Raw genomic sequence first — 12265 nt, 5'->3', positions numbered from 1 at the left:
TTTTTAAGGGGTCTCAACAAGGATTTTTATCATTTGGAATTTTTTATTATCGTTAATTTTTCTTTTGTTTTGTTTTTTTGTTTTTAAATTCACCGAGTTTTAAATTTTACATATTAAATTTTTTTTTTTTCCAATTTAGTTTTGTTTTGGTATCAATTTAATTTTTAAAGCAAAGCGAGTATTTATCAAGTGCAAAATTAATTTAAAATAAGGTAATTGAGTAAAATGTATTAAAGTAAACGACAATTCTCCCTTTTTTTTTTTTTTTTCTGGCCGTGGATGCACAGCGATATCGAAATGAATTCAGCAGGGCCCCTAGTTAGAAAGTTGGAAAAAAATAACCCCTGTACCCAGTTCGACACCAAATTGGTCACCATAACGGGATATGAAAATGTGGAAACTGAACAGGAAATTGGCCAGGGTCCCTGCAAAGTTTGAAAAAAATAAATAAATAACAACACTGGTAGATGAAGCATGGCACTAATGTTTGAGAATTCCCAGTATGTCTGAAAAGAAAGAAAAAAAAAAAACCTAACTTGGACTAAATGGACATGTGTCATTGAGTTGACCTTTCACCCTGTCCTCACTGTGCTTCTTTCTGTCGGTTTTAATCACGCAGCATCAGGAAGATACAGAGGTACCGCATAACCCTTTCACCCCTTTTTCATTACGTCTCACAGTGTGTTGTGTTCATGTTCGGTGGATTTGAACAAAGCGGCCTTGTTTTGTGCGTGTGTGTTTGTGTGTAAAGTTGCATCATTGTGATGTTTGCCACCCGATGGACTCGTTTGACAGAACAAACTCTTACACAAGTAACGCAGGTGCTTTTCATCTCCTTTCAGCCCGAGCTACATTTGACCCACTGGCTTCTTCAATATAGCCAACAAACATTTAAATGAGATCGAGTCCTGAATAACATTCAATTAACAGAATATCCTAAACTTCAGTTTATTCAATTTAGGGACTTTAGAAAATTCTTTCTTGGTTGCGCCCACTGATGGAGAAGATAATTGCATTGACACCTTATGTCACTGGGCCTTAATTAGTTGATTTACAGTAAGTAATACAATAAAAATGGAAAACTAAAATTTGTAACTCACCGCCGTGTGTGTGTGTGTGTGTGTGTGTGTGTGTGTGTATATGAAGCACCTGTGATATATATTTTACTACTTTAGATGGCGCTCTTGTTTTAAAGCTAAACACTAGTACAAAAAATATTACATTTTTCCTGTCCCTATGAACCAAGAGTGCCATCTAGAAGAGTCAAAACCTACCACAAGTGCTTCATGAAGCTTTGTTTGTCCATCATCACTATATTGTTGAATGAATAATAATGAATGAAAGGAAATGATAATGAATTTAGTGAAATAAATTATTAACTTATTCACTGCCTGTCCAGTTCTAATGAATCGTCAATGTATAAAGTCATCAATGGCAGTGAATGGGTTAGTAAGAAAACTGAGAAATAAGGTCAGGGTTATTCTCAAAATTTGTAAAAATAATTAGCATTTCTGACCTCATCTCCAAATGTAGTTTACTTGACAAATATGACAAAGTACCTTTGCCACCTATGTTAAAAAGTCAACTAAAGGTAAATTTTACGGCAGCAAAAGTTGCCTTCAATGGTTGGCATGGAACAAGACGCAAGACTTTTCATGGCTCGACGGAGAAAGCCGATCCCTTGAACGAACCCCGCTCCCCGAATCCCCCTAGCTCCGCCCTCCTTTGCGGTGATTGGCTGATGCGTCTGTGTCCCGCTGCAGCATGGGAGTCAGGGTGATGGACACTTCTTGGGTGTCCCGCAGGGGCTCATCATCATCCCGTAAAACTTCGTCCACGCCCCCCAACGTGCGGGCGTCCACCCCGCCCACAGAGGCGCTCGTCCATGAGCCACCCGGGGACCCTTCGGGGTCCCCCTCCCCTACCCCTCCTCCCACTAGCAATGAGCGAGCCAGGTAAGGCTGTTACGTACCCCAAATGCTCATCCGCCTGTTTCTGCCCCACAGCCGACCCCAAACCAGTGCCGCCAAATGGCCCCCCTCTAAAGACCTTCCTTCAACTTTTTAACCTTTGATCCCTGACATGCTTGAATATGTTGATTTTTGAGCCCCTTTCACGCTGTCCTGGCAAATGCGCATCGGAGGTGTAACAGTTATATCAAGATTTCTTCGCCCGGATATTTGACGCAGAACTCCATTATGTGTGTTGTCGACTCTGAAGCTATGCAAATACATTGTCGAATGAAGCTTGATTGTTATCTTCCAAAGAAGACAGCAAGTTATGAAAAAGTAGCTATCGCCTTCCGTGAACGGTACCGTTAGTCATTTTTAAGCAAATAACGGAGAATTATTTCCAAAGCTGCTAGAAAACGAATTATTGCAACTATGTGTGCCTTTTCGTTTTTTGTTAATAATAATAATAAATACAGTTGTTTTTTGTCTGTATGACGTTTAACTAGAAAAAAAATCTAAAGAAAAATAGCGAGGTAAGCCTCCAATAAAGTTATAGTCATAATTTTTTACTTATTATTATTATTCAGAGTGAAGTTGCAATAACCGAACTGCAATGTAGCAGTAGATTATCGGGTCTCTTGAGTACAGTGGGCCCCCGGGTTACGAACTTAATCCGTTCAGTGGCTACGCTCGTATCTCGAATTGCTCGTATAGCGGGCAATCCAAACCCATGTTAATTCGTGAATGCGTGCAACGCGCGCCGAAGCCTTAGGTAAAAACGACACACTGTATACATATATTAAAATTGAGTGACATAATCTGCTGTACACTTGCATTATATATTAAATACAATGGTTTAATAGCTTTTACCTTTGAAACGACGAGACTTGAGCTGGGTGTAAGCAGAGGGGGGCAGAGTCCAACGCTCAAAGTTAACACGGCGATACATATGCTATTGGTCTTACAGTGTTACAGTAACTCTTTCAGTCAGGGTGCAAATCACGCAGATACTAAAACATCATCCTCTTATTTCTTTCTTTACCGCTGCTAGTAATTTTAGAAGCTATGTCTAACAGATAAAGTTTGCAAAGTCTTCACAACATTCCGTTTTTCACTAATTTTCTCTCCTTCCTTCCATCCTGTCCCATCAAGCTAGATAAAGGCGTTCGGCCAATAGCATATCGGCATTTCTGTGATTGACGTGTGACGCCGGCCAAAAGCATCTCCGTGAGTGAGACCGGGTGACCTTAATCGACCAATAGCATATTCGCATCTCCGTGACTGACTGATAATTATTCGCACTTTTTTTTTTAAACGGTTGGAATGTATTGACAATTAATTTAACAAAAAACACACATTTAAACCAATGACAATTCTTTGTCCTGCAATCGGCACATTTAATTTCATGTCAGCTGTTTTTCCCTTTAGCTGTACAAACACTACACTTAAATGGTAATATATTTAGACACCGTGAGTGAGACAGTCAGTGTGACGTTGTAAGACCAATAGCGTTCACGTTACTGCCACAAGTCTCTACTGATGATTAATGATGTCGCTACTGTTGATTTTATTGACGCAATTAAACGAGAACATTTCTACATACTCAATGGCCGGCATGTCGAATAGCTCGTAAGGCGAGAGGTTTGTTCGTAAGCGGAGGACAAAAATCTCCCTGATCCACGCTCGTAAGGCGAATTGTTCGTAAATCAGGGTGCTCGTAAGCCGGGGGCCGACTGTATTCTGTATCGGACTTGAAAAAAACTACGACAGGGGTTCCAAATTTGGCTTGCGGGCCGCATGGAGGAAAATCTATTCCCAAGTGGACCGGACCAACAAAATCATGGTATATATTTATATAACTTTAAAACAACTTCAAATGTATTTTTCTTTTTTAATACCGTCCAAAATACTACAAGCACAACATTATTATTAATCATGAAACATTAACTCATTCATGCCATGGACGAGAAATCTCTAAAATAGTACGAACAATAATAAATAAAAAAATTCAGGTCAAATACGTTTTTTTATGGAGAGGAGGCGTCACTCTTGACTAATGCTTACCTAATACAAGCCAATTGATCATTGTAGTGATAATTGTGACCGTTGGATGGCAGTGTTTCCACACTTATAACACAGCTATTATCTATATGTGATTCAAAGTAAGGAATGGAAGTCAATCTTTCATATGATAGCACCCATATTTACATAGACATAGCACACAATATTCTGTTGGCTTTGAAAGGTGATTAATGCTAAAAATACTGGCCCGCAAGAGGTTTCCTTTTCCAATAACGCCTAACACCGAAAGAGTTAACTATGATTTTTTTTTTCTAATTCAAATTTTTCATCTATTTAAAAAAAAATCAGCTCATTTTTATACTTTAATCATCTCGCGGGCCGGATTAAACTGGTTTGCGGGCCGGGACAAGCCCGCGGGCCGTATGTTTGACAACCCCGAAGTACAGTATCGATCTCTACTTTCGGCATCTTTTTTAAAGTGCGCAAAATCAGTGAGTTTTCCAGCGAAGCCGAACCACGACTAGGCGATGGAAAGGTACTCCTGCGATGTGTCAATGGCAGCGGCGTGAAAGGGGCCGCGGCTGCACGTGCGGCGCTCTCTCATGTTGTCTTTTGGCCGTCAGCCCCCGCATGTTTCACAGCTTCACCTTCAATTGTCGCAAGGCTCTGCAGTGGATGAGGTGACGCTTCTTCTTTTTTTCACTTCTCCATCATCAGCAGACGTTTGGCACCCCTTCCTCCTCTTGGACAGCTTCCCCGCTCGCCGTAAAACATTTCTTTTATCATTCCAGCTCGGATGACGCTTCAGACTCCTGTAACGCCCATCCCTCCCCAGAGGAGGAGAGGCCGCCCCCCCCTTACCCGTCTTCCTCACCCTTCTCGCTCCCGCCCCAACACTTTTACGCCCGAGCACCCCCCGGTATGCGTCCCCTTTCCCGCAGTCCCGAATGCGTTTCCACGGGCCCGTCGCTGGTCCCCCGTCGCTCGGGCTTCAGCCCGCCCCCGTTCCTTCACTCCCTGTGCCCGTCCCCGCAGCCCCTCGACATCAACTCCAACCCCCGAGCCCAAAGCTCCCCGCCTTTGCACAAGCAGGCCTCCCTATCCGAGCCCTTGCATGCTCCCCCCGCCGACACCAACGGCTCCTCCCTCTACATCAAACCCCCGCTCGTTCTGACTCGCCACGATCTATTCCCGGGCTCCCCCAAACCCCCCGGCACCCCACTATCCGTGCTCCCTCCTTGGGCCACCTGTAGCCGAGAGCGAGGACGCAAAGCCGCTAGGTAAATGCAAGGGTCTTTTCTTTTTTTGTTTTTCTGTTTTACACGGGCGGCGTAAAAGGTGGGTGATGGGGGAGTGGCAGCCATCTTTGTTGCACTTATCCCAATGCATCTTTAATGCAACGGGGATACGCTGGTTGCCAAGAAATGCAGGAGGCAGTTGCTAGGCAACAAAGAAGAGTCAAAGCCTTCGGTGATGAAAGGGGGATGACGTGTGGGCAGGAAGCGGGGAGTCGCCAGCTGCAATTTGGGGGTCTTGTCTCTTTCGAAAAGGGCCAGCTAGGACAAACTAACCGAAAATATTAAAGCGATTGCTTTCTGCCCCAGCTGTGGGTCAATTAAAATATGGGATATAAATGATATCTGAGATCCCTGTATTAAAAAAGTGTTGTTTTTTTTTTAAGTATAGGATTACTTAATCCTAGCCTAATCCTAAAAGTCTTACTTTTAAGAATTTAGTTAAACATCATTTAGAATAGTTGTCCAGAATAAAATTGGCAATATTACAAAAATAAAGTTTTGTTTTTTAAATTCCCTCAATTACTTTTTCTTATTTTTTATGTGACCTTTTACTTAAAGGGTAAGTCAACTAAATTAAATTGTCTTTACATTAATGTTTAATATTGGACCATGAGTCTAAACTGTGATTACGTTTAGTTTTTTAAATATGACTTAAAAAGCAAAATCCGCTTGGGTGGATTATTATTATTATTATTATTATTATTTAAAAAAATAAAATAATAAAAAAAAAAAAAAATATATATATATATATATATATATATATATATATATATATATATATATATATATATATATATATATATATATATATATATATATATATATATATATATATACATACATACATTTATTTATTTTGTTATTGAAATGAAACCTTTGCAAGTGATAAATATGCAAAGAACGCACGTCACGAGCAATTTAAGATGAAATAATGCAATGTCACAAAAAAGTCACAGGAACCCAACTATAATCTCAGCAAAATAAAAGCTTGGACTTGTGGTCATGGCGTGGGTAGTGATGAATCACATCAGCATGCGCAAGATGCTGCCACCTGCAGTTTTCATGCAAGAATGTGAGGAAAAAGGACAACACTATGGTTGATAACATGCAGGTGATGTCATCTCATATGAATGTCAAAGGCTCATTTGCATGGCTCCGCCTCCAACTTGAAACGCTTCAGTCATCATTTGCTGGGAGCTTCTGTATTGTAAGATCGCCGTTTTTTTTTTTTTTACCCTTCAATCCTAATTGTGGCTGTCCTTATAAAATCAATAAGATTATCTGCACTGTTTTTTTTTTTTTTTTTTACAAGAATGAAGGTTCTAAGTGTGGTGCAGTGAGCTTGGCGGCTAATTGCATTTTTGTCTCATCGCAGCACTCTGAAGAACAAGGAATTGTCTCCAGTGATTGGACAGAAGGGATTCCAGGCGACATTGTCTCCTGGCAGCCAGTCTGAGCACAGCCCGCACACGCTCAGGAGAGGTAAGAAAACCTCATCATGGTTGAATTTAACCGCATACATAAAGCATGCATGAGCCACATCAACAATTTTTCATCAGAGGCCACAAAATTTGTTAAAGTAGAAGCCCTTCAAATGAAATGTGGACAGTTCCTGTTGGTAAACAAATTGTGTTTGTTTGTTTTCGTTTGTGTTTGTATTTTTTTTTAGATTGGTCAATTTAAAAAAAAAGGTAATGTCGTACGAAGTAACATTCATGTTTTTTTGTTGTTTTTAAGGAAAAAATTCCAAATCTTGACAAAAAGATTTATTTTGGCGGGATGAAAAGTCATAGAGTTATGCATTAAAGTAATCATGAAAGTTGAAGATGAATATGTAATATATTAAGTCTAGCTGGGTGATACTGAAATCAAGTGTCAGTATTAGCCTTGTTACAAAGTTTTGGTACTTGTGATGGCAGCTCTCAGTTTTATGATCATGATTTGGAAATTACAAATTGGAAGATTTTGCTATTAAGTAATTCATTAAAATTATCTGCTATTGTTTTAAGTAGAGGTAGTTTTCAGTCTGAAAAAGGTGTTACATTCTTCATTAAATTTTAATGAAATTTTATAAACAAAAATTTTAATCATAGGAATTTTTTAATCATCAATTTTCAAAAATATGTAATACCTTATTGCACCTTTTATTCAGAAAATGATTTTTTTTTTTTTTTTAGGTGTATGATTGAGTTGCAAAAGTGTGCACAACCTCATAAGTAAGGATGTGGCTTTCCTAATTAACGAAAGATTAAAAATCATGAGGGGTTATTTTTGAAGTGAAAGGCACCATTTTCCTCCCTCCCAAAATTTTAGTAATAATAAACCAAATCGATCAGGTTGCATAAGTGTGCACACCCTCAAAAGTATTGATATCCTAGTTAGGGATTTAGCATAATTCCAAATTAACGATAAATTCAGTTGCAAAAGTGTGAACAACTCAGAAGTAGGGATGTGTATCATAGAATTTAACTATAAAATCAAAATCATGGTAAAGGAGTCAATAAAGTTTTTCCGTCTCATTTTTATATGTCAAATAAACCTGACATTCGCACTGCTGTTTGTTCCTTTTTTAAATATCCTCAGTGAGTGTGACCCCCGCAAAAAAGATACACATATATAATTTGTTTCAAATCATGCGGGCCCCCCCAAATTATGTATAACCAGCAGACACCCGGGGGTCTACAGTCCCCAGTTTTGCCCATGAACCTGCTTTTCACCGCCCCACAGCAAAGAAGCTGGCTCCAATCCCGCCTAAAGTCCCCTACAGCCAGACGGGGGCCGTGTCGGAGCAGTCCACGGGCCAGCCGTCCCCGGTCAGCCTTTCGCCCACGCCCCCCAGCACCCCTTCTCCGTACGGCTTCGGCTACCCGCAAGGTTACGCCACCATCGGCGCCCTGGGACACGTCCAGATGGCCGGCGCGCCGTCCCTGTCCTCGCCGCCTTCGTTGGCCGGGACGCTCACCAAGGCCCGGTCCACGCCCAAGCCGCCCCGGCAGAGGCCCAGCTTGCCTCCCCCGCAGCCCCCCTCCACCCCCGGCACCAGCCCGCAGCCGCTGGAGCACGCGTCGGGCCTGCTGGACGGTTTGTCTCCTGGAGAGAGTATGTCCACAGGTAAGAGCTGTTAGGTCAAGAACCAGAATATCCAAAGTCAGTCCAGCTCACTTTTTATTTGGACCTGATTTTTACACATAAATGTGTGTTATATGACCACTAAACAGGTTGAATTGCTCTGATCTGTAATTGTTATTGATCACTTGCAGCCGTTTGAGCCCTCGTTGCATTTGAGGGACTTTTAGGGTAAGCAGGACTTCCGTTGACCCCCGCCATCCCTCCGACCCCATGATTCCAACCCCGACGTCTCGTTGCGCCCATTTCGCATGGCTCGTTGTGGGCATGCGCAAAATTAATTCATTCACTACCCTTCACAGTTATGGATGTCAAAGATCCACTTTTGCTGGGCTGCCTGTGAATGAGTTGAATTCACTTCAGCTGGAAACCCATAATGCCTTGCTGCTACTGCCACCTTTTGCCAATTTCCCCTCCTTATCCGCTTCTCCATGTGTGAATATACAGAAAATTGTTGGTTTGAAAAATGCAATTATTGGAGAATAGATAATAGAATAATAGAAAAGGTTTACACCCCGTTCAAAGAATGGATATAGAAAGAATAGATAAAGCTAGCTTGATAGTTCAATCAAAAGCTAGCTTGATTGGATAGATGGATGGATGGATGGATGGATGGATGGATGGATGGATGGATGGATTGAAAGCTAGCTTGATCGCTAAATCAAAAGCTAGCTTGATTGGATGGATGGATGGATGGATGCATGGATGGATGCATGGATGGATGCATGGATTGGAAGCTAGCTTTATAGCTAGACAGGAAGCTAGCTTGATAGCTAAAGCGAAGATGAATATTAAATTGTAATAAAATATTGATACTTTGGCCCAAATTTGAACATATTTGTTTCCAGTATTTCTTATATGAAAGACTTTGCGAGTAATTTGTGGGGAGAGGAAATTTACACTATTGTGCAAGCTGTACACAAACAACTTGACATCATAGCCAAGTGCAATTATTTCACTCATGGAACTATGGAAATAATGTCATAAAAATTGTTAGGGTTGTACTCACAATCACGAGTTACAGTACATTGTAAAACATCCTTCGGTCATATTGTGGTATTGCCTTCCTTCCTCATTCCTGATTTGGACCCGCATGGCCCCCATCCCACACCTGGATTCTTGTCCACGTACCAATTTAAAGAATCTCTGAGTGATGACAATGTCCTCCTCCTCCAGACTCCTTCTGCAACCTGGACATTCCCGTCATCAACATGGAACTGGACGGCCTTCTGGACTTGGCGCACATCTCCCACCTCAGGCACTCGCTGGCGCTTCTGGACTCCAGCCGCCTCCGAACCGCCGAATCGGAGGAGGGGGAGGACTCGGAGAGCACGGTGCTTTGACGCCCCACCCTGTCCCTCCTTCCTCCTCCTCCCCTGATGTCATCACGCATTGGGATTGTTCCTTTTTTTGTTTACGTTTGCCTTATTTGATGCCTTGAACGCCACACGCCAAGCGAGAAATACCGACTATTCTTCCGGGCGACCTCATCTTCTCGGCATGGACATCAGCCTGAGTGTGCACTGTGTGCATGTGTGTGTAAGTGTGTGCGTATCATCAACCAACATGCACGTTGTAGATACTTAGCCAGTTAACTAACAAAAAAAAAAAAACATCCTGATGGTTAACATTCATTTACTGAAAAATATTTTATGTGTCTACTGTACATTTGCAGAGTTTATGGTTCAAATCAAACATCATATTTTATATTGACAGGTGAACACAATACATAGAAAATAAAGCAGGGGTGGGCAAACTTGGTTTTGAACTGACACATGGGCCAATACATTTTTGAATAACATTTTAATTAAAAAAAACTTTGTGTAAAATAGTTTCATACATCCATTTTTGTTCACTATTAATACAGCAATATTTTATCTTATTTCAAATTCTATCAACCATTTCATTAGATAAATGTATTTTAACATACAAAATTATTGAGTATATTATATTTACCTCAATTCAATTCAACACCTAAATTACTGCAACAAATATTATAAGGCTTTTGAATTCCCCGGTATCAATAAAAGATTATTTTTAGACTCTTGGTAATGTAATTGCTCATAGGACCAGATTCTGGATGTGTAAAGGACTATTTGAAGACTTTCTTTGCCCATCCCTGTTTCATAGCTCGCTTGATAGTCGTGGACAGGCGAAGCTTCATGAAGCACTCGATAGTTTTTGACTTGGTTCAAAGATGCATGGGAAATGTAATAAATTTCCACTTCACTAGTGTTTATTTTTAGATCAAGAGCACTATTTAGATGAGTTAAATAAATCACTGAGGTTTCATGGAGCTTCATTTTCCCATTACTACTTGATAGTTGAGGCTGGTAACTCAAGGACGTTGTTCAGAACAGTGGTTCTCAAATATTTTACATCAAGTACTGCTTGAAAAAATTCTTTTGCTCGCCATTTTAGTTTAATAAGCATTTAAAAGTGGTTCTGCAAGATTAAACAAAAATGTGTTGTAAATGTATAATAGCAACTGAACTGTACTAACATGCTTTGACTATGCGTTGAGTGTTTTTTTTTTCACCACGAGATGGCGCATGGATACCATAATTTGAGAATCACTGCTCGAGACTCCTTTCGGTCAAATGAGAAATGAAAAGAACATTGCAAAGATGCTCTCTTCACAAAGAAACGGCCCACTATTTTTGTCCGAGAAAATGGCTGCACTTTTTTTCCATATGGAGGATGATCACGTGTGTGTGTTGAGGGGGAGGGCATAGACGTGCGTAGCACCCTGTTTATTTTTCAGCAGAGTATTTATGATACAGATCTATTTCTTGCAAGGCTTTTTACTTGACACCCAAGTTGGCGAAGACAAGCTTTCAAACGTGGGACCAGACATTACTCTTTCTTGTCACGTGCAAAAATAATGACAGTGTAAATACATTCGTGTACATACATGCTCTGTATATACAGACTTAAATATAAATATATAAATGTAGACGTATGGGAATACTCGCTGGATTGAGAAAGTGGACACATGAAGATAGCGTCCATGGTTAGTCTCCATTTTTAATAGAACACTTAACAGGCTTATTTTACACATTACACAATTAATTCCTTGGAGTGATTTGAATATTTATTTGATGAAGGAAACCACTCGGCGTACTTAAAAGACTGAACAAGATCTGGACACACATGTTATTAGAGACGATGTACGTGGGACTGGACTTGTCCAAAAGAAGACACTAAAGGGCCCGATTTAAAATACTTCAATCACCACTGTTTACAATCTTAATATTAGAATAAATCTTATGTAGAACAATTAATCATCTTCGTTGTGTTTGCTTGTGCTTTTTTAAAAGCGTCCTGATTTTTGGTCGTCACTCTGGTGACGTCATTTTCTACACGATTCATTAGAATGTAAACCTGGCAGGTTGCGTGTTCTTTTGTGTGTGTGTGTGTGTGTGTGTTGAAGGAGGAGAAAGACAAGTGTTTGTGTTCTGCGTGAGTGCCAGCATGCTTTTAACCACTTCAATGTCTCATCTGTGCTGTGTGCGGTTTCAAATGAAGAAAAAAACAAGCGATTGTTACTTAAAACATTTTTTAACCCCTTAAAGTATCTTCTTGACACAGTGCGTGAAGGCTAAAATGAAATCTTTGTTGCTCGTTTTTGCAACAGAAGAGAGCCCATCAAGTTAAAAGTGTGACAAAGTGTTTTGATGCTGTTAAAGTTTGTTTCAACAAAAAAAGCGAACATCTTGTCTCAAAGTTTGGAGGGGGGGAAATCATCAGAATTGTGACTACAATTAAAACATTTTTATATGACTCGTTGTGTGTTGTACTTGTTAAATTCGACTTTAAACAATTTTAGCTTATTAGCTAACCATGATTAGCGCATCAGGAATTGTA

General features: G+C 40.4%; 1 protein-coding gene across 6 annotated transcripts in view; it reads left to right on the top strand.

Annotated features, from left to right (window-relative positions):
* LOC148409440 (rho GTPase-activating protein 44-like) overlaps positions 1-12181 on the top strand; it is a 36704-nt gene extending 24523 nt beyond the window's left edge. For 2 of the 6 annotated variants that reach the window (XM_088438885.1, XM_088438886.1), the window contains exons 17-23: positions 620-637; positions 1764-1955; positions 4598-4654; positions 4766-5254; positions 6648-6754; positions 8000-8383; positions 9575-12181. In XM_088438885.1, coding sequence (XP_088295011.1) covers positions 620-637; positions 1764-1955; positions 4598-4654; positions 4766-5254; positions 6648-6754; positions 8000-8383; positions 9575-9741 — 1414 coding nt within the window. In that variant the 3' untranslated portion in view covers positions 9742-12181. Of the gene's footprint in view, positions 1-619; positions 638-1763; positions 1956-4597; positions 4655-4765; positions 5255-6647; positions 6755-7999; positions 8384-8532; positions 8570-9574 lie in introns of all 6 variants that reach the window. The other 4 variants (XM_088438888.1, XM_088438887.1, XM_088438890.1 and 1 more) reach the window with 4 other exon arrangements.
* The last annotated feature ends 84 nt before the right edge of the window (positions 12182-12265 follow it).

The sequence above is a fragment of the Hippichthys cyanospilos genome, chromosome 17 (assembly GCF_059441005.1).
Source record: "Hippichthys cyanospilos isolate Australia breed blue-spotted pipefish chromosome 17, RoL_Hcya_1.0, whole genome shotgun sequence".
Classification (NCBI taxonomy): Eukaryota; Metazoa; Chordata; class Actinopteri; order Syngnathiformes; family Syngnathidae; genus Hippichthys; species Hippichthys cyanospilos.
Note: the sequence above shows the minus strand (reverse complement) of the source record. Positions and strands in the feature narration are given on the sequence as shown.